The sequence below is a fragment of the Anolis carolinensis genome, chromosome 3, assembly GCF_035594765.1.
Source record: "Anolis carolinensis isolate JA03-04 chromosome 3, rAnoCar3.1.pri, whole genome shotgun sequence".
Lineage (NCBI taxonomy): Eukaryota > Metazoa > Chordata > Lepidosauria > Squamata > Dactyloidae > Anolis > Anolis carolinensis.
Genome location: NC_085843.1, coordinates 210994854 through 211018765, shown reverse-complemented (window position 1 = coordinate 211018765; position 23912 = coordinate 210994854). Strand labels below are relative to the sequence as shown.

The 23912-nt window shown below is 35.1% G+C and overlaps 1 protein-coding gene across 1 annotated transcript in view; it reads left to right on the top strand.

The window, feature by feature from the left end:
* pten (phosphatase and tensin homolog) overlaps window positions 1–23912 on the top strand; it is a 75456-nt gene that overhangs the window by 8056 nt on the left and 43488 nt on the right. The window contains exons 2-4 of the mRNA XM_003224371.4: window positions 13836–13920; window positions 18582–18626; window positions 22899–22942. Of these exons, the coding sequence (XP_003224419.1) occupies window positions 13836–13920; window positions 18582–18626; window positions 22899–22942 (174 nt within the window). The remainder of the gene's footprint in view (window positions 1–13835; window positions 13921–18581; window positions 18627–22898; window positions 22943–23912) is intronic.

Genomic DNA, 23912 nt, shown 5'->3' with positions numbered 1-23912 from the left:
TTTCAAAAATATAAATGGTGGCATGAAGAAAGCATAAGCATGCACTATGTCAGTAATCCCACTACACAATTAAGTATTGATTTAGCATTCTTCGGAGCTGCCTTGCAGAAGCAATGTAGTGTTATGGCTTGGATATTGGATTTGTCTCCCTAAGACCAGAGTTCAAACACTCAGATCAGGCATGAGGCTACACTCTCAGACTTAGAAGAATGCAATGGCAAATCTCTTCTGAATAAATCTTGTTAAGAAAATCATATGGTAGGATCACCATAAGTCAGAGTCAACAAAAGCACATGACAACAAAAAGCCAACATGTGTCCCATATTGGGAGAAAGAGGATATTAAATTAATGAAATTGAAAGCTTTAGGGCACGCTACTTGTGTAGGAGAAAAAGTATAATAATCATATTCTGATGGCAATTTAAATTCCTGATGTTACCAAATGCTATTTCTAGTGGGTGGGTGGATTCCCTATAACAGTGTGGGAGCTGACTTTGGAAAAAGGAATCAAGGAAGGAAGAATCAGATAATTGTTTGATTCCCTCCCTGCACTGGCAACTTTCTGGATCTTGTTTCATTCTGCTAATGAAAGGAGGCTGTCCATTTGTTAGATGTAGCTTGTAGTAAGATTTACATTGCATTGCATTGCATTCAATGATGGCCATCTGGAAATGGAAGGACATCCCTGCTAAAATAGTTTTTCCTTTTGCTCTTCAGCCCCTTGTGGACCCTTAACATTATTATGAACAGTCAGGAGAGTTGATTGATGTATACGGCAGTGAAAGTCCACTTGGGCTATATAGGACGCAGTCTCTCATTGTCTGTATTTTATAGCATAAACATGAAGAAAGCTTTCAGTAATAATCTGATTTCACCCAGAAAAGTACATTGTTTTTAATGTTACACAGTTTTAAAATACAAGGATCATTGTTGCTTTGAGAAGTTCATAAAATATTTCTACAACGATTTGAGTTACACTTATTAAAGTCCACATCACACTGCTAAGTGCTGGCATTATGCATTTATGCTAATTCCACTTAAAAGTCAGTAGTTCTTTCATATTAAAGTAGATGTGGATATAATCTCTTTCGGGGTCTTGTATTAAGGGACCTCATTGGATCTGTTTAAGCAACTGACATTTGGATTGGCTAATAAGAATGTGAGCATACTTGACTCTACTTTTTTTGTGTCAGGCACGACTTGAGAAACTGCAACTATGCTGATAGGTCTTAAAATAAATTTATATCAAGTACTCAGTCATTATTGCATGATTGTCTATCTTCCATAATATTTTGCTACTTGATACTCCAAAAACATTTTTGTTCCTTCCTTCAAGAGTCTTGGGGTGGCATGTATTTTGTGATTTCATCAGCCCTGTGGTATGGACATGGCTAAGAAGAGTTGCACATGGCTATTAAATGAGTTCATGAACAATATTTGAAGCCAATTCTTGCACCTGAATGTCATATTATATCTATTAGCTCCATCATAATGGCTTTTGTGATTGTAATCTTTTCTGATAGACAGAATAACTGTAATCTCCTGCATTAGAAAAAGGCACTTGTAATTGTAGCAAATAGGACTTTCCCTTTTTAGGAGTTTCTATTAGCCCTGGTGGCGAAGTGTGTTAAAGCACTGAGCTGCTGAACTTGCAGACCGAAAGGTCCCAGATTCAAATCCCAGGAGCGGAGTGAGCTCCTGCTGTTGCTTCAGCTTCTGCCAACCTAGCAGTTCGAAAACATGCCAATGTGAGTAGATCAGTAGGTACCGTTCCAGCGGGAAGGTAACGGCGCTCCATGCAGTCATGCCGGTCACATGACCTTGGAGGTGTCTACGGACAACGCCGGCTCTTCGGCTTAGAAATGGAGATGAGCAGCAACCCCCGGAGTCAGACATGACTGGACTTAACGTCAAGGGAAACCTTTACTTTTATTAGCATGCTGCTAATAATTGCAAAAGAAGTATGTTGATGCCATTTTAGTTATGTAATGTCCCATATTTGGTGCATATGCATGTGTGTAGGCCTTTTTTCTTGAACCAGTTTTCATCACATTACAGTACACACAAAAAAGAATTTGTAATGTGATTTCTTAACAGGTTGGGTTAGTTCTGTGATTCCAAAGTAGATGGAGCTGTGTTTGATTGGAGAGTTGTGGATAATAAAACCCTCACCATTGCAAAGGCATGGTAGACAAATTAAGCCATTACCGTAACAGTGTTTCCAGGCTGTATAGTTTCTAGTTAAAAAGAACACATCATTTGGCAGTGTCAAAGTTTGGCAACATCATCTACTTGCATCTGATCACATTTGCAAAGAAATCAGAAAGAATCCTGTTCTAAAGCTGATATTTACCTGAATTTTCCAGAAAGTTAGTGAATGGCTTTCTTTCAGGCTTCTTGCTTACTAATATCGATAAATGAAAACACAAGACCAATTCTTTTGATACTTAGTGGTTTGGATTCTACTAATTTTATTTACAGTATTTCTTCATATCTTGCTTTTCTTCTGACAAGGGGCTCTTAGCGGTTTACAAAAAGATGGAAACCAGGAGCAGCTGAAAACCTGATAATAAAAAATAAAAACTATTAATATAATAATATATATGTAATATAAAGACACCAATATTTGAAACTGTAGAACATTATTTATAAATAACATTGTAAGAATAAAAATGGAGTGGACACATCCCAATAACAGATTCTTCTGCACAAGAAGATTAATCATCAAATGCCTGTTTTACTAAAAAGGTTTACCTGTCAGTAGAAGAGCAACAGAGTGGAGGACATGAATTTCACAGTCTAGGAGCCACTACAGAATGCCGGTTCTTGTAAAAGAATGCTGTATGTCAGTGTGTGTCGCTAAAATGCTGTGGTTATGTTCATGATGGATATGTTCTTTGCGACCCTTTGTTGTGTTTTCCTAGAGGAAAATTCAAAGCTATGGGTTTAAACCCCAGCTATTTAGTACCATTTGACTGAAATTTATTCAGGGTGCAACGAAATTCCAAGCAAGTCAGTTTTAAGTAATGCATGATTTTCATGCTTTGGGGTGGGAGGGATATATCCTTATGTAGATGCAATTTATGATAGTTATTCTGTGAAATCTTTGTGTTGTTTAAGTTGGCTCATGAGACTGAAAAGGTGAGCTGTTTTAGCATATAAATTAATGTCAGGAGAGCTTTGAATAAAAATCATGATAAGTAGCTGAGTATCTTTAGCAGATTGCATGTTTTAAACAGAAAAATGTACATGTGTTATATTTCTTAAGAACGTTTATAACCAAATACATCTTTTCATGTAGAAACTCTCTTGATATTTTCCATGCATTCTCAGTAATTTCTGAAAAGAAATTATGCAAAATGAATAATGAATGAAAATAGTTCAGATTTGGCTTAGGAGATGTAAGATTTGGCTTAGGATTTCTGGTGTCTTTACTAATATCTCAACAATAAGTTGTTGATTTATTGCTGCTTTGATAAATGTTCTAGTGACATATTTGGTTTAAGAAGGTGGTATAAAATTCAGACAAATGCCAATGCCAAATTGGGTTGTTCTTCTTGCTTTGAACCTGATTTTAAAAGTCCTTTATATGCTGCCCAACATCATGAAACTGATAGGTCCTTTGTATTTCTTGCAATGTAGAACACTTAATAAATTTGAAAAGCGTAAATTTATTAAATTTGAAATGATATCGAGTCTTATTAATTAAATTTTAACTTTTGAGATGCAAGGCTTATATGCCTGCACTAATATTCTGGAGTTTTGTCCTACAAGGAGCTAAGCTAAAATGCAGCTTAACAGATTAGGCTGTGATGTCTCATTGAATACATTTGAAGTTCTTCATAAGTACCAATGTAATTGTTAGTTGAAGTAAATCTACCAACTTGAAGTAATCCTACTTTAGGCTGCAGTCCCATACCCACAACTAGAAATAAGGGCTGTTGAATTCATCTGGACTTACTTCTGAATCAGCTTGTGTAGGGTCTGTGTAAAGTGGAAGGTCCAAACCATTTCTGTCATTTTAGTATTTGGATATAACGTTCAGCCATTCTCTCTGTGGCTTTACTACACTACTTTGAAAATATCATATTTCATAATTGCTATTGCAATAAACTAAGTTATTAATGTTTTTATTTAATTGAGTTGACAGTATTAGGCAGTAGTTTTCTTTGGTTTCCTTATATGTATGTACACACTCAAATTGAATACAGGTTGTCCTTGACTTACAATCACCCTACTTGCAAACAACTCATACTTAAGAACGGGGGTGAGACAACAGGAAGTGAGAGAAATCTACCCCTCAGAAGGGAAATGCATATCTGAAAGAGTTATCATAAGGCAAAGCGTGTCTCACCTGAAGCTTTATTGCTAATCCTTGTTTTCACAACAAGCCATTTTTTCAAAATCCAATTCTCACAGGGACAGAAAGTGAGGTGCAATCCTCTGAACAGGGGCACAGACAGCAAAACCCAACACCACAGCTATCCAAAACACACACACACACACACACAGGCTGGAGTTACATTTAAAAATGTATCTGTTCTGACTTAAAAACAAACCCAGCTTAAGAACAAACCTACAGAACCTATCTTGTTTGTAATTTGGGGACTGCCTGTAGTGGCAGCCAACTATAGTGATGTCTGATTTCCTCACACATTTTTTTATATGCAGATCATTCTTCATTCTGAATAAAAATTGGCCAAAACTATTACAAATGAACACTGGTGAATTTTAACGCAAATTATTTAGTAGAGATTATCATATTTCTGCATAGTAATAAGTTCGGTGTTTATTCTCACACAAATTGCACATTGTCATGACTTGCCTTGTAGTTGGCAGAGTCACATAAATTACTGCTTTTTCTGACCAAAATGTTTAGATTTAATTTTCTTCAGCATTATGCATAATGCAAGACTTCTTACAGTATTTTTGCTAATATCAGAAAAAGAGTCAGTGTCTGTGCATTTCAGCTTATCACTTCCAAATTAAATTGGATAAAAAGCAAAGCACTAGTCTTATACTGCCCCATACATGTGGAGGGCTATTTAGAGCTAGTTGGGAAGAGCGAAAGGAAAAACAAGTTGACCCTTCTGTCTGTCACTGTTGAATGTGTGAGTATATTTGTCAGACTTTTTCAGTGTTCTTTTTTTTGGGGGGGGGAGGTGTTTGTGCAGTTCTTTGTGGAGGTATAAGAGTTTTGCATGTTCATTTGTAGCTTTTGTTTCTGGTTGTCAATAGCTTGATCAAAATATTGGCACATAAAATGGGGGGTGGGACCTCCATATTTGATACAGTTAGAAAAAGTATTGAAAATAAAACTTAGTTTTCTAAATCCAGGTTGGATTTACATCTGTAGTATATGAAGTTATTGGAACTACACAAGAATTAGAGCACTATAAAGTGGAGGAAGAGTAGTTAGAAAAATCAAAGCATGAAGCAACACTCCTGTGACAAAATATTTTAACTTTTGTGTGTAAAAATAATAAGAAAGGTCTGTTTGTATGGCAGAAAGAAAGTGGAAGCTTTCCCTCTTTTTCATAATAGTAGAACCTGGTGTAATCCATGAAAGTAGAATGGTAAGAGAGCCAGCACATAAGAAAGTATATAATACTTCACACAGTGTATAATTGAGCTGTAGAACAGACTGACGCAAGAACTAATGGGGGCTGTAAATTTAAGCATTGAAAAGGGATTTGAGGGAATTCATAAAGTTTTCTTCTTTTTAAATCTTAGCTATCTTTAAGTTGGTATGAGAAAGAATAATCAAGGATAAATTTGTCAACCTTTCTTTTTCTCTCCTGTAAAACTGTGAAACAGAACTAATGCCAATACTAATATGAGAGAATTATTAAAAACAGGAACATATTTTCTTAGAATAAGTAGGGCACACAAGTTTCTTGTGTCTAATATTAGGAACAGCTAATTGAACTAGAAGGGCCTTTTGATTGACCTTACTATGGTGCAAATCCCTTCTTTCATAATTCTTGAGTTCTGCTGCCTAGCATTGAACACAAATTAGATCTTTATTGTAGGCTGACTAGTGTGGTATGGTTAATTGTAATAGCATTGGGCTTTTTTTGTGCCACCACATCATTTGACTCAGACTCCGTTTATCTATTGAAATTCTATAATTTTTTTGAGGAATTGTAGGAAATTAGCCATTTACAATATCTTGTTTTTAGTCCATCCTTGCATTGTGTGTTTGTGCATTCTCTTTCCTTTGCCCTCTATTTATATGACTTTTTATTTCAAAGATACAACATCTGTCTCTTTTTTCTCATTAAAATGTTCCATAACTAATTCTCCTTCGAAACATACTTGATTTTATTTCCTATAATGTGTTTGCGACATCACTGATTTTGATTGCTCATGATTTGATTAATGTATTGTCAACCCTTTCAGCACAGCCATTGATAAAATATAGAAAGGAACCCAACAGTGCTCTGCTGGGTGCCTCTTCCCAATTTGATATTGATCTATTTTACCAGATTCTTTGTGTTTCTTTTCAACTAATTTTTTATTCTTCTTTCAATATGTTCTTTCTTTCTGAGCATTTCTTGTGTGGTTGTCATGGAGACATTGGTCAGTAGATCTGGTAAAGATTTTTCAGTGGGTTAACTCTCCTAATCAGTCATATTACTGAAAAAAAAAAAGCCAATAGGTTTGGATTGATGCAGTTTTTTGTTAATTTTCTGACAATTATCCTGAAACATCTTTCACAGTAGGGAAGTCAAACTGTAACTTCCTCCTTCTTCCCTTTCCCCCCCAAAATAGCCACACTACATTTTTATTCATAGTTTCTTTTGGGGCAGTACTAGTTTTCCACAAGTCCATACACACACTGTTGGTAATATAGTAGAGTCTCACTTATCAAACATAAACGGGCCGGCAGAACGTTGGATAAGCAAATATGTTTAATAATAAGGGGGGATTAAGGGAAAGCCTATTAAACATCAAATTAGGTTATGATTTTACAAATTAAGCACCGAAACATCATGTTATACAACAAATTTGACAGAAAAGTAGTTCAATACATGGTAATGCTATGTAGTAATTACTGTATTTACGAATTTAGCACCAAAATATCACGATGTATTGAAAACATTGACTATAAAAATGCGTTGGATAATCCAGAACGTTGGATAAGCGAGTGTTGGATAAGTGAGACTCTACTGTAGTTTTAAGAGAGCAATTAACTTGTGTGGGTGAATGTCATCAAGCTCTTCTGACATGGATACATTTGTGATATCTACGATTTCTTGATCCTTAGCATCTTGGTTCTAATGCCTGTTGTTAAATGTTATGTGGAGTCTTTCCCCCCCAATAATTACATGCAAGTAATTAAATGACTACATTTCATTCATGTCTTTTGTTTAAATTCATACTAGTTCCCCCGGGCATAACCTTATATACACACACACATGCACACAAACACACACACGTGTGTGTGTGTGTGTGTGTGTGTGTATAGCATTGCTATCAAAAACAGAATTGTAGATAAATTTCTCCACTGCTCATTACATTATACTAGAGGAAGCAGTAAATGAGTAACTTAAGTGTTCTGTACACTTATAACGATAAATCTTCAGTTATGTATTTGGCCATGTCTTCTTTAGCTATTTGATTTATTTTAAATGACACAAGATATATTGAAAGGGATCTGCTTCCAGACAAATACTCCTGTTTCTTTTCAAAATCGGCTCATCACATGCTGCTAATGAATAAATCCTGTGACATGTTTAAGGAAAGTCCCATTAAGTTCAAAGTTACCTATATCCAAAAAAGTGTACACAGTATTGTAATGCCAGACTTTTTGGCAAGCCCTGTCTTGTACGTACTGTGTAACTTTAACATAAGAAAAAGCAGCCGATGTTCTTAGAACAACCCCAGCTAGATCATAGTTTTTTTTTTTTTATTAAAGGCTGAGATAGGGACTTTTCTGTTTTGAAACATCTAGTACACTTACCTCCAAAAGTAAACTATGGTTCTTGCCACTTTCAAAGAGTTAATTGCAGAGTTGTTAAGTAATTGAGTTAAAAAACAGATGCTTAAACTTTCTGTACACCATATTTTCCTGGAGATCAGTTCTTTTTGAGCTAAGCTTTAATTTCTGAAAGAAGTATGTTTGTTTTCTGATGTTGTGTTATCCCGACCTGTCCATTGTTATTCTATGGCATTGCTTCTTTCCAACCTGCGGGTAATGGTATAAAGTAACTACTAGACTTGCTGCCAGTTATCACCAGGCTTGAATAAGTGGCAAGTCTTCAAATATTGTTGTTGTCACTTATTAAGGGTTGGGGGGCGGAGGAGGAGTGCATTGAACTTCTTAAAGTACATAGTTGTGCTGATGGAACATGCCTGAAAGAATGCAAAGACATACTTCATGCAGACATTGACACCAGATTAATCTATTTTTTCTAGGAGTTCAATAAACGAATTATTTTCTCCATTAGAACCTTTTAAATTGATAGCCATTTATTCACAAATGATACATAAATTCCCATATGTGAAATATATGAATGTATGTGTGCATTGAAGTCACCTGTTGACTTATGGTAACTCCCACTAATTTCATAGGCATTTCTTAAGGAATATCAAGAGACAATTTTGCCAGCCTCTTCCTCTGAAATACACTCTTAAAGCACCTTATGTTCATTTGTTGTCTTTCATGTAAATACTACCCATGCCATTGGTGGTCTCAATAGAAATACTTGTCATGCTTTTGGGGAGGGTGACTATAAAAAGTGCACAACTCGCTTGTTGGGACTCTACTTCTGCCAGTTTGTTTCCAAGCACAATACGGAGTGCTTGTTATGATCTATAAAGACCTATGTGGTCCTGGTCCTGGCTGTTTCATAGAACGTATCTCCCTGTGTGAATCTACTCAGATTTTTGAGATGTTCCTTCTTTCAATCCCATCACCATTGCAAGCACAGTTGATGGCGACATGAGAAAGGGCCTTCTCCATGGATGCCCATTGGCACTGGAACTTCCTTCCCAGAGAAGCCAGAATGCCCCCCCCCCCCTTATTGTCCTTCCTATGGCAAGCTAAAACCTTTTTATTCAGACAAGCTTTTAAAGCAGAAAATTTTCAAGAATGAGCCAGACTGTTCATATAGCTTCCAAGAGTTTTAATTTTTATTTAAGGTGCTTTAACTGATTTGTTTTCGTAATCGTATTCGTAATTTGATCTTAATATTTATATTTTGTAGATTTAAAGCATATTGTTTTTAAAGTTGTGGACTGTTTTGAGTTTTGACCAAGAGATAAAAGCAGGGTACAAAAAACACAACAACAGTAACTCTGCTTAGTTTTGAAGACCAGGTGGTATCTGGTGACTTCATGGTGTATTATTTGGCTTTTAAAAAACGTATAGATCCCTGATGTACTAAATATCAGAGTCCGCTATGAAAAATACAACCTTAAAGAGACACAGATTTGGAAACTTTATTTTTTGCAAATCTTGATTTTTGTTTTTCCACACAACAGAAAAAGTAGTGAACTAGTTAGAAATAATTGTCATTGTAGCTTTCTTGCCTTGTTCCTATTTTGTAATAATGTTTGTAATTGTGTAATAAATTAGCTGATTCCTTTTAACTAGAAGAAAATACTGTATATTAAGGCCACTGCTTAGACTTCCAAGATACAATATGACAAGATTGTATTATGAAGAGATAGAGAAAACAGCAACATACCATGGTGTCTCGTTGAATGTTTGAGAAAAACATCCTCATACATGGGAAAGCTTAGCAACAAAGAGCTTCATTTCTGCCTGTATTCCTGTGTGTCTCCAGCCTTACTGTTTGCCATCCTCAACTTTGTGCTGCTATTTCTTTATCCTTTCCCATCTTGCCCAGTAGTCCACTCCCACAATAAGTGCAGCATTTTCTTGTTGCTGTGACATTTACCAGAGCTTACAGCCAGTTGTCAGGTGTTAGGGAGTTAATTACTCGTATCAAACATTATTGCTATGGTAGCATTACATGCTTGTCTTTCTGTTCTGTGGCATAAAAGAAGTGTAAGGTAAACTTTACTGGTACTGCAGAACTCTATACTGTATATTACCTGCCTGGGTAATACTGTAAAAAAACATTTGGAATGCTGTATTCATACATATGTGATCTGGTCTTAGAGATCGATTGGTCCTGTTGATGATACAGACATTGAAGTTTAGCAAACAGCTGTGGCACTTGGATCCTAAAGTAGCGTTTCAAGAAAAGTAGATGTTGGATATGGGGGAGGGGGTGTTGGGAGAAGGCGATGCAATGTGCTCTTGGATGACAGCTGCTTAGCACTGGCTAGTTGCCAATTTTATGACAAAGATTATAATAAATACTCTTTCAATAGCAGTCATTTGTCATTTTCTACAGTATTCCTATGCTGGCCAGTAAGAGTTGTCTAGATGGCTTGCAATAATATTAACATGTAATGTTATAAAAATATAGTTAAGTTCAAAAATTCAAGTAGCAGACAATATAATTAGTATAATAAAATGAATAAAAAATAACTAGATGTTTAAAAATTCAAGACTTGTGAAAACATATCCTTTACCTAGCACTGAACAAATTAGAATAGGTACCAGCTGAGTGCTTTGGGTTATGACTCTATAGCCACTAAAAGGTCATTTCTTTGGTAGTCCCCTCTGTATCTCACCAGTGAAACACAGTTGGGTAAGGAGCTCTGGAGACCATCTAATGATTATTCTGTTTGTGGTTGTGTACCTTCAAATCATTTCTGACTTATGGCGACCGTAAGGTGAATCTGTCACAGGGTTTTCTTTGCAAGATTGAGAGGGAGTTTTTCTTTGTCTTCCTCTAAGGCTGAGGGAGTCGAACTTGCCCAAGGCCTTAGCTGTGGTATGAGGCAATCAGATCATCTGATTCCAAGGCATTCATATATTTGCATGCATGTACAAATATTAATTAATTCAATTAATTGATTAATTCAAATGTATAACTTTCATCTTTCTCCAAGTATCCCATTAGTATTTCTCCTGGTATTTCATCCCTGCCAAGCTGACAGAACTACACTTTAGATTTGTGTATTAAAATTACTTTTTATTCCAGTTTGCAGAAGAGTTTGTCCTGTGGTTAAAAAACATAGGTTAACTTTTGCCAGTATAATGCAGAGTAGACAGTGCATCTCAAGTCAGATATACTGTAGGAAGATCTTCAGCATTATCTAGTGGCAAATGTAGCTACCTATTTCCTGAGCACTGAGAGTTTGTGCAACCACAGCCAAAATGCACAGGCTTCCGTTTATACTGAATATTTGTCTGATTAGGCCAAGGATTTTCAGTGCCATTCAATCACAAGTAATTAACAGGGTTGTGGCTTGGAAGCTAGGAAAAAAAGAGGAATGTGGCCAGTCGCATTCAGTGGTCAACTTCATTCAAAACATTGAATCCATGGTGACAGTTGTAATGATGGGAAGTAGTAGTTCTGAACCTGTTCACCTTATAGCTGAATGGCAGAATAGGATTTTGAGCTGTATGTTACAGCAGTAATACTTACAGCTCATATACACCATGCAGTTTAGCCCTGGAAAATTGGAAATTTGCCCTGAATTCAGTATGTGGTGAATCCAGAGTTGCTGTCTAGGTGGCCTGGAAGAGCATCTGCTCTGTTCTCTCCTTTTGTTAGGCAGTGCTCCATGTCTGGCTAGGAACAGCATCAGCATGGGCATGATCCATCCCCTTTCCATGTGCTGATGAATGCACGAAAAGGATGATGGCGCTGGTGTGCACTTTGGACAGCCAATTAAGTCCAGAGTGCCTAGGATACTCAGGATTTTCTGGCAAACTCCAGAGTATTCCCTGACTTCGCTAAAAATGGGCAGCAATGGATTAAACCAAAAAAAGCCAGCAGGACTCGCCAGAAGTTGCTGTGTGTTAAATATTGCTGTTCTACTTAATGTAGACAAGCTCTTAATCTTAAAAATACTGTAGGTCTGAATAATGTGTTTAATGCTGATTTTGCCTCTTTTAATAGTAATAATAAATAAACTTTATTTCTATATCCTGCCCCATCTCCCCGAAGGGACTCGGGGTGGCTCACAACAGGGACAAGCCTGAAACAACGACACAACATATTTGACAAAAACTTAAAACATTTCAACAATACACAAAATAAAATAATGGACAATACATTAAAATCCAATCCGATAAAATCAGAGTAATTAAAAGCAAACCAGCGGGGACAGGTTTCATAAAGTGCTGTATCGTGGAAATGAGTAACAGTGATAAAGTGTCATACGCTTTTAAAACATAAAGAAGTATTCTGATGACAGCTCTATTGGGCCTATTCATTCAAATGCGCTCTGGAACAACCATGTTTTCAATTCCCGGCGGAAAATGGGCAGGGAAGGAGCTAACTTGATCTCCTTGGGGAGAGAGTTCCAGAGCCGGGGGGCCACTGCCGAGAAGGCTCTCTCCCTCGTCCCCACCAGCCGCATTTGAAACAAAGGTGGGAGCGAGAGGAGCGCCTCCCCGGATGATCTTAGGGTTCGCGTTGGTTCATAGGAGAGGAGGCGATCATGGAGATAGGCAGGTCCTGATAATCACAATAGATAATTATTGTGATTCATGTACATATTAAAGGTAATTTTTGCAATACCGTTTTGTTAAGTCACTATCCACTTGAGGTTTGATGCTGTTCCTGTATCTGCTGGATGTATAAACTAAAAGCCTGAGAATTAGCAAGTAGTCCTCCCCCCCCCCCCTTAATATGCCTAAAGTATCTGGATTTTACTTTTTCTGATTACTGTGTGACACAAATTTGTGCATCAGTATGACAGTAAGAGAACTGTAATGTTAATTTATAGTATAATGTGCTTAAAAGTTACCTTGTTTAGAAATACATTGCAGTTTATGTATCTTTAATATAGGGATGAGAGGTTGTTGTGATGGAGATGGGGTTGGAGGGGAAGCCAGTTGTAACTGTTAGTAATTGCATAATAGTACTAGTAATACTACTTGACTAATTAGAGCATTGGACAAATTGATTGATTATTCTGTATTCCATTAAAACATTTGACAAAAAGGTTAGCAACTAATGTTGCCAAAGGACCACTTTTTGATAGGAGCTGAAGTTAGGAGCTTGCACATCAGTGTGCCTTCTTTTTTTTGTCCATGCTTAGTTAAGGGAAAATGGGGGGGGGGGGGAGATAACTGTCCCCATGGAATTGGAAGTTGCTGTTCTTTGCTTTGTGGGTTTGAATGTGGGTATATATGACGATTGGTTCACAGATGTATGATTCTTGTTCTGAATGATTATTTACATTTGATTAAATACACTGGTTATTCAGTGCTTGTGCACCCTTTAAATGGAAGAAATTATAGACATACTATTTTTTGTTTGAGATTGGTTTTAGTGTTGGCACAACCTCCTTTGCAGTATGCAGCTAGGGTTGTCACTTCTGTAATATGGAGTAAGAATCCTTGTTTATTACTATTGGTCACTTCTATTTGTGGGCTTCAAAATTTTTTCTTTCTCTCCTTAATGAGTTTGTGCTACTTTGAATATGTTTTCCAAAGGTAAATTTCTTGGATACAATATGTTATAAGCCCCTTTAAAATACTTGGAGCATCTGAATTTCTTTCTAATGTGTGTATATGTGCCGCCAAGTTACCTGTTGACTTATTGTAACCCCATGAAATCTTTGTTGGGTTTTCTTAGGCAAGGAATTCTCAAGAGATGGTTTTTCCAATTCATTCTTCTAAATTTTGATTGCTTTCTAAATCTAGTTTACATCACTAAGTACAAGATGTGCTTAATAAATAATTGTATATTAGTATATTGTGTTACATTAATATTTGCCTTAACTTAAACATTCAGATATTTATCCAAATATCATTGCAATGGGTTTTCCTGCAGAACGACTTGAAGGAGTATACAGAAACAATATTGATGACGTTGTAAGGTAAGAGTGTTTTCATTCTTTTGACTATCTTAATATTTTTGTGGTTTGTCAATCTGCTTACCCTAAGAGTCAGTTTTCATTGCAAATAATACAAAATATAAGAGATGAGAACAATATTGTACACATTTTGAGATGGAAGTTTTTACTGCAAAGCCCTCCCCCCCCCCGCCCCACTAAACAGAAAACTCCCAAAATCACTGTATTTTTAACTCCTTCATTTTACCTCAGAGTAAATATTACGTTCATTAAGTACAAAATGTGAAGAATTGCTGATAAGTTATATTATTGTCTACAAGGCATCACATTTGAGAAAATATAACTAATTTTACACAAATTATGATTGGGCATGTTATTGTCCATGTTATGACATCATTAAAACCAAGCCAAACCCAAGATTTAAAATGATTTCCAGAGTAAAGACTGTTAAGAATAGCATTATTTTTTCTCATAGAAACATTTAAACATTGTATTTCATTGCCCTCAAAGCAATCTTTTCCAGTTTGTGGTTGACCCTATGTATGTATAGTAGAGTCTCACTTACCTAAGCCTCGCGTATCCAAGTTTCTGGATTATCCAAGCCATTTTGTAGTCAATGTTTTCAATATATTGTGATATTTTGATGCTAAATTCATAAATACAGTAATTACAACATAACATTATTGCATATTGAACTGCTTTTTCTGTCAAATTTGTTGTAAAACATGATGTTTTGGTGCTTAATTTGTAAAATCATAACCTAATTTGGTGTTTAATAGGCTTTTCCTTAATCCCTTCTTATTATACAAGATATTCGCTTATCCAAGCTTCTGCCGGCCCGTTTAGCTTGGATAAGTGAGACTCTACTGTATATGCAAATAAAAGTATTTCAAAATCAAAAACACTTTTGGATAACCTAAAGATACCCTAAATGTATAGTGTGAAACAGGATGACTCTTAAGTAAACCTAAACCTTTCCTATGATTCCTAGGTCTTGTCCAATTATGTTTGCTTTAAACATGGAAGCATATGTTTTACAGCATATGTTTTCTTATTGAATCAAATGCATATTAATATTATTATATGTATTTATACCCTGCTTATTATCTGCCAAAAGAAACACAAATCAGCTAACATTAAAAACCATAACATGTGAATTAAAACCTAACATATATAACCATTAAAATAGAATTAAGCATAGAAAATTTAAAATGCATAGTTAAAACCAATAAAACCATTAAAATATATAACATTTGAAAGACATGCGTTTATATTAAGAGAACATATACAGATTTTAAACACTTTAAATATATATTAAGTACATACTTAAAAAGTTCTTGATTGTAGTAGAAATTATTTTGGGAAAATATAAATGGTTGCTGCAGGTATATCTGTGAAATAGAAATCTTTTAACACAAAATTTGAGGCTTAAAAGAAAACCCCTTTAAAGTCGAAGATTAAGAAATGTGTACTTCCACAGAAAATAAGCTTAATGGGATCAGATGAATCAAACAATAGAAGATTGCTGAAACAATGGCTACCATGCTGTTGTTATATCTGTTATACATGTATTACCTAGTTGCATCGATCTACCAAGAATATATAGAAACCAGTGAAGTGGACAATGTTTTTTTAAAAAGATCAAGATAATAGCCATTGTTTGAAATTAGATTTCTGCATATGTTCTTGAGATAATTGGAGCCATTTAGATGTAAGAAAAATAATTTCAGTTAATGGAATGGAGAAATGAAAAAAAATAAAATGCAAGTAGAGTGTTAAAGGTTGAAAAGTTTAATTCATGGGCTTAATTTTGAGAAATCCATATAGAGTTTGGTGGATAACGGCAATTAACTAAAAATACCTTACAGCTTTTTTGAAAGGAGTCCTATTTTGAAAACAGAATTGTTGTTATAATTTGTTATTGTTTCTTCATTGGCATTTGACCTTTGGCATGGTTCAATATTGGGGCCCAAGATAACTTACAAAATATTAAATCCAATACAAATGAAAAACATAAAACAGCCATATGTGCATGCACACACAAACGTTTTTATTTTCAAAACTATGGAATTAAAATTATTTAAAATTCCTTAAAAGACATTATATTAAAGAATTAACAAAACAGCGCATATTTAAAATCCCTTGTAGTCAGTTCCTAATGTCTTGGCAGAATTAGAAAGATTTCATTTGTTGGGGAGGGGAGGAGTTCTAATATCCATTTAACAGTCACTGGGAAGGTCTGTTCCTTTGTTCCTTCCAAACATACCTAGGAAGTAGTGAAGACAGAGAAGGGCATATTCTGAACTCCTCACAGTCTTTTATAGGGTGACACAATCCTTCACTATAGCCTGAACCCAAGCTGTGTAGGACTTTATAGGTCACAGCACCTAGAATTGTGCCCGGAAACAGATTGGCAGCCAGTGAATCTATTGCAACAAGGGAGTTGTGTGCTCCCTGTATCAAGTGCCAGTTAACATTTTGGCTACAGCTTTTAGAGTGGCTGAAGTTTCTAAGCATTCTAACAAAGGCAGCCCCATATAGAGCTCATTACAGTAATTCAAATGGGTTGCAACCAAGGAATCTCACCATAGTCAGATCAAACATCTCCAGGAACAGGCACAGGTAGTGCACTAACTGTGCAAACTGTGTCGAGCACCACAGTTCATGTACTGATACTATGGACCAGGAAATAGGAAGTCATGACAGGTACTAGAATCTGGATGAAGCTGTTTTGTATTTTGTCGGGGTTACTGACTGAGTCCATGTGGCGTATCCTCTGTTTTATTCCCAAATATCTGGTCTTTTCAGTGTCTTCTGTTCTGCAACAATTTTTGACTGTACCGAACTGAAAATTCAACTTAAGTTGACATGTAATAGTTAAATTATTCACTTGAACACTCTCTTGTGTATTTGAGGATGTTGCTACAAGTAAAATATATTTCAGTAGCTACAATGAGAGTATTAATATAATCAGTGAGTGACCTAATAAGATATGCCTTCTTAAAAGCATGTTGACCGAGGGTGCATCTACACTGTAGAATCTGTAGACTTATGGGAGCTGTACGTAGAATTATAGAGATGGAAGAGACCACAAGTACAGCTCCTTGCCATACAGGAAAATACAAAGACTTTTTACAAGTCTTTAGCCTTCTCTGACAAATAGTGATGTTGTCCTGGCAAACTTCAAACCCAAGGTTTCTGTAACATTGTATTCACATTTGTACAATATCTGTTATACTATTATTGGATAAATTACTCTGAGCCAGCAAACAGTGTGAAGGGGCATAAAATAATGCTATTGGTTTTTTTTTTACAGAACTTGCAATGACATATCGGGGTTGATTCGATGTTTTTATTGGTCAGTTGCAGCTTGATAAGATGGTGATATGTAATTGTAGCATAATATACAGTCATCAATATCCAATTTAAAATAAATTTGGCTATGGGTGCTATTACCTTTCATTTTTTTGTATGTAGCTTGCTAAGCATGAGAAGATGTTAGATAATTCCAACTTGTCTTAATTTGATGTCCAGACATACTGCAAGTCATCCAGAAAAAGGCAGTGTAAATTCAATATTGTAGAATAACTTCTGGTCTTAATATCCAGAATAATTTTTTTTCTGTAGTGTGACTATGACTAACTAGTACTTCATTTTTCCCAAGCTAACTTTAAACCATGGTTTGGTGGATTTATATGTGAGTGTAGCCTTTGTGAGATCTTACTTGGTCGAGTTTTTTTTTCTCGTGTCAGGAGTGACTTGAGAAACTGCAAGTCGCTTCTGGTGTGAGAGAATTGGCCGTCTGCGAGGACATAGCCCAGGGGACGCCTAGATGTTTTGATGTTTTTACCATCCTTGTGGGAGGCTTCTCTCATGTCCAGTGGAATTGTGTGATGTACTGGTTCTGTTAATTTTTTTTGGAGCTTTGATTAGTTGTGATTCAATAGATCAATTTTTATCAGGGATACTTCTTTGACTGGCATTTATAATTAGTTGGACATCTATTGCCCAATAAATGTGAGGTCTGTTTATGTTATCGTTTACCTGTATAGTTGCGTAAATTTGAACCTACTCTTACTGAGTCTTAGGTTTGTTTCCTCAGCATCATCTTATCCACACTTAGTGAAATCAGAAAGTGTGCATAGCCAGTGAGAACGAGTGACTAGTCACATTAGATGTCTGCTTCAACTTTTTCAAGTTATTGGGGAATAATCACAGATGTTTGGCAAGTATGAGTTAAAATGGAATTATAATATAGTTTGTGGGAACAGGTTCTGAATTCCTGGTTTTCCTTTCACTTGATTTGAAATATATTCTATGAAATCCAGAAATAAATATCACTTTTAAGAATTTAATTTACTTTTCTTCATGTTAAAACAGCTTTTATGCAACCTTGGAACGACATCTGTTAAATGACATTATATTGTGTTACAACTTTACTTCTGCAACTTGAATAATCGGAATGCTTTTTAAATTTAAATATGCAGTTACATTTTGGTACTATGACCCTAACTTATTAGCTCTTAAGAAAAGAGCAGTAGGACTAGGTACTCCACACATGTGAAATGAATTTCTGATTTGAAAATTAATATCAGGATTCTAGCTGACTATGTATATATATTATTGAGTAGCAGTTTAAAACATTGGTATCCCACATATATTTGAATTCCCTGTTTTTCTTTAAGGTTTTTGGATTCAAAGCATAAAAACCATTACAAGATATACAATCTGTAAGTATGTTTCTCAGTTATACTTACTGTCATGTGTTGATCTTAAATATGATTTATAGAGTAAATGAAAATCTTTTTACTGCTAAGCTAGACTTCAGAGGTATTCTGAAAATGATGAATGTAAGCATGGTTTAATTATTTGGCACAGGTGAAGTTAGTGGGAGGGTGAATGTTTTCAGTGGATTAACAGCTCACTTTTCATCCTCTAACATTGTGATAAAGGAAAGTGATTAAAATGTTTTCTGTTGATATCTTTGCAGTGATACAAAATTGTTGTGCATTATTTCATTACAGTATATCTTCGGGAAAATTTTAGTTTGCTATTCTTAGGCTACATTTGTGTTTCAGATCCCGCCCCCCTTTCTCTCTCTGAAGGGCTGATTTTCATTCTCTAGTTTGGGCAAGGGATGGGTGATGATCAGTCCTGAAATAGGGACCCGAAGTGAAGGCATTGTTAAGGGGAACATCTTACCTTTGCTTCTTGACAATACCTTCACTGAGTCCCTCTTTCAGCATTGACCGATGTATGTCAGCTCAGTTTTACTTTTATATGAGTACATATGGTAATTAAATTTCATGTAAGGGAATCTAAGCCTTATATCAAGGGTAGGGAAAGCATGATCCATGAGCAGTGTGTAACCCTCAGTATCCTCATTTGCAGTCTTGGAGCCCTTGAAGTTCCCCAAAACCTTCTTCCTTCTATTTAAAAAAAATCATAGTGATTTTGAGATACCTTTCTTCTTAAATTGATCAGAAAGCCCGTTGGTTGCATGATGACACCCCAAAGACACTTCCAGATATTTCTCTCTCTATCAAAGCCTGCCAAAATGGCAATCAGAAGTGATGTGATATGATGTTACTTTGAGTTGCCATTTTGAGAAGAAGTTAGCATTGGTCTCTATAATTATAGTAAATTTGGAAGAAACCCGTCACTATTTTAGTATTAAAAAAGACAGATTAAAAAAGTGGTTCATGCGGAACAAATACTTAAATCTAACATTTCAGATATGATTTTCTTTTACTATAATGCTGACCTCATAAGTCTGATTTTCAATTCAGCATGTAGTTTAGGTATTTTCATTAATTTATCACTATGTTGAAGAAATTATGCCCTGTGCACAGTTGTGGTCTGAAACAGTTGATCCCTGATATAGTTTCTGTTGGTTTACTAGAACAAGAGCATAATTGGGATAAAATAGATGTTCCTAGATGAAATAAATTTTCCTTCAATACACAAGAACAGAAACTTTAAAACACAACTCATAAATTTTCCTGTCTCATTTTTCTTGGGGTTGATAAATTAGTTGCTTATTTAAATGATGAGAAAACCAAAACAGTTTACAGTAAAAGATAATACTAAACCAGTAAAACAAATACTACAAAATGTATTCAAAACAAAATTACTAGAATAAGTGAGAATTAAATGTAGCAGCCATCAATTGTGCATTAAAAGTTTAGAATATCAGTATTATAAGGTTGATCTAGAATTATAAGGTTGATCTAGAATAAGTTGGCCCCACAAGTATTATATTTGTTTACAACTTTAAAAACATTATTTTCAGGTGCCAAACTCTTTAGCACTTATGAGGTTAAAAATATTCACAAATAGGGATCTTGTACAGACTTTTCATTGTCAGTGCTGGCAACCTGACATATACCATACCACATTAAAATTAATTTCCATGAATAACAGTGTAGATAACTGTCATCATGCTGTTCCTCTCTGGAAGCAGCTATAGTTGCTTCACTAAACTAAGCCTTTACATTATCATTATTTGATCTTAGGTTCTACATACGGTATGTAACTAATTTCAAAACAGTTGGCCAAGCCCTTCTATTAAAACAGTGGGCTATGTGAATTTACCCTTCATTTTTCATTTAAAAGTTTATGTTTGAAACTATATGAACTATTAAATTAACATTCTCTATTTTCCAGTCATTTTAATTATGCATACAAAGACCTATTTGCTTGGTCTCATTTGCCTTGAGTTGACTAAGCACCCTGTGTTTCAGCTCATTATTTCTTTCTCTTAATGGAGATAGAAGTTTGCATTCATAAGGCTATAGAAATAGTAAGTAACATCTGTTCTTAAACTAGTTACAGTGACAAATCTGAAAGCTGTGGTTCGTTTGCACTAAGCATAGCATGACAATGTTATCGGTCTTCTAAGGGATATAAAATCACGGTAATAGTTGCCAGTCAAGAACATCCCTCAGTTGTAATGGTACAGTTGAACTTCCAATACACACTTCTTCAACTTCGTACTATCCGATAATATTTTTGGATTATGCCTTTTATACTACATGTGGCATATTATTTGATGGTGAATAAAAAATAAATGAAAATGAATGATTGTAACTGAATCAAAAATATGTCAAACATGGTATTCTTTCCAAAAGAAATTGTATGCACTGCAATAACATGGTTCCTGACAGCTAAAATATTGTATTAATTTAGTGTTATCTATTACACTGAGTATCTGCCTAACTTTGTGTCAGTAAATTGAATTATTTACTGTGATAAACTTTTGATAAGACATATTTGGACATTATCATATTTTTCTACTGGATCTGATACTTTCCTTAGTTGAATTACAAATAAGTTATGACTGTTGCTTATTCACAATTCAATTCACTGTACCAATGGTTGTATGTATATAGCCTGACCATTATTCCTAAAGCAATGAATGTCCACTGCCTGGAAGAGTGAGTCTGATTAAACGATGAACTGTAGTGCATCTATATGAGCACTTCTGGCTGTTGTACAAATTTATTTTCATGATCTGAAGATATTAACACTACATTTGCTCTATTGTACCATTCACTGAGAGCAATATCCATTCACGTATTGTGATTGCTTCTCTTTTTGCCCACTTGTATCCAACTTTTTGTATGCTTGGGAACAAAATTCAGCAATTTAGTAATAGATCAGAAATAGGAATTAGAGCTGGGGAAGCTAAGTTTGCAACCTGTGAGAAATAGTATTAGGATAGAGGGTATAATTAAAGAATTCTAGTCTAAATACACTGTAAGAAAGCAAAAGTTGTCTGGATCCACATAGGAGACTCCTCCACCTGTTTGTTTATTCATATATTTTTTGTATTTTATCAAATTATAGACTGTACATCCAGCTTGATAAGTAGTATTGTGCCTAATTCTAGGATGATAGATGTTTGTTTACTAGCCAGTTAATATATAGTATTTTAATACTAAATCTATTGTTCACAATAACTCTATATTTATAAATAGGCCAATAAATAATAATTCTTCTTGGGAAATAGAAATATTCTGGGCTTATCATATTAATCAAAGGTTTGTTTTATCCCAGCCTTTCTGTTGAAAGCTGAGGGTGATATAGATAGAAGTTCCCTTTCTATCTTTACAGAAGGATCAGATTTTAAAGCTAGAAGTTAACGAACTGTTGGACCCACTAAGCGCACATCATGATTAACACAATAGATTTTCCTTTTCCAAGTCCCATACTTCATGGCACTAACACATTATTTCCCCATTTCTACCAGTGGACATCACAGCATGTCTAGTATTCTTATCTGATCAGTTAAGAGGATTTAAGCCAAAGATGGAAATAATACTTTTATATTTTTGGAGCAGCAACTCCCAGCAGTTATAAACAACATGGGTAAGAGTGCTAGGATTTTCAGTCCAGTAACATTCGGAAGGGCAGCATGATTCCAACCCTTTATTTAAGCATTAGACCAGAATCTTGTCAAATGCAATCATAGTGTAAAGCTGCATAAGCATTTTTCTTTCTCAGAGATTGTGTAAGTTCAATACCTAATATAACCAATCATTCTCCTGGCATATACTCAACTCCTTTTCTCACTTTTGCCTTGATGTTTGGTGAACTAATCAGCATTTACACAATGGAGTATCTGTTTGTTTGTGGTACAATCAGTTGCATCACTTTGGCATCTGGTGTAAATATGTTGGCATATACTATATCTTTGCTACAAATGTATATGAATTTATGTTACAATTTGTACTATCACAAAGGAGAGAGGGCCTATTATGTGTGTTTAGGTTTCCTTAAGAAAACTTCCAAATGTTTTAGATTCCATTTTCAGATATGCATGATTTGTCTTGGAACTTCTGATTCAAGATATCTGGAACTTCCATTTAGTCAGATATTAATGTGCTTTTTTTTTTTTTTGCCATTGTTGTGATGGAGTTTTGAAAAGTATATGAATGTAGTAAATGTGTCTCCATGGTAGATATGAAATTTGTACTTAACATATCATAATTTTCTTTCAGATGTGCTGAACGACATTATGATACCGCCAAATTTAACTGCAGAGGTATGTTATTTTGTTTTGTTTCTCTTGAACTGAGAAGGAAGATTAGTGTTGTAACAAGCTTTAAGTTCCCTAGTAGTTCGATATCTATTATTTTCTGTATGGGTCCTAGATTGTTAATATCAAATAAGTATTTTTTTTTAAATAAAACGTAATTCTAAAAATTCTGATCTGTGTCTAACAATTCCAAAGGAGAGCAATTTCCAGAAAATACTTGAATGGAAATATCTTTTGAAGAACACAGAATTTTTTTGCTAAAACATCTTAGCATAGTTTGGACTTAAACCTAAACCTTAATTTATTCTTCTGTGCATAAGATGCATGAGAGGGGATGGGAAGTAGATCAGCCTGAACCTTCCTCACGATATTAAACAATGTAGTATGTTTGAAACATGACTGCTGTTTCTTTATATGCATAGTACCATGGACATTGTGCCTAAATGCCTGCCAAATTCACTCCCCCTCACATTTCTTTGGGTGGTAGTTATTATTTCATACTGGGAAGATAGCACACTGTAAAGTTTGATTGATCAACTTCTAGCACCATCTTGATGTCTCAGAATGTCCGAAGCTGTTTTATTGTGGATTTGGGGTGGGAAGTGTTGTGTTGTATATTTTACTTGTGACTGTGTGAGTGTGTCTGTCTATCTGTTACAGCTTTGAAAATCTGTTGGTTTCTATGTGAACATATTTTCATTTTTGCTAGTCCCATTTGTTATTATACACATTTTAATGCATTTTTTTCATTGACTAAATAATGTTGGTGGCCGTGTGTGTGTGCATGTTACTTTTTGACTTTTGGCAATCCCATGAATTTTACAATTTTCTCTGACAATCCTTTCTTTGACATAGAGCCTGCAGCTCTATTTATTGATGGTCTCCCATCCAAATACTAACCATGCCCAACTCTGTTTAGCGAAACACCTTTTGAGTATTTAGGTCCTGACGTCATTATAATTTGGTAAAAAAAAAA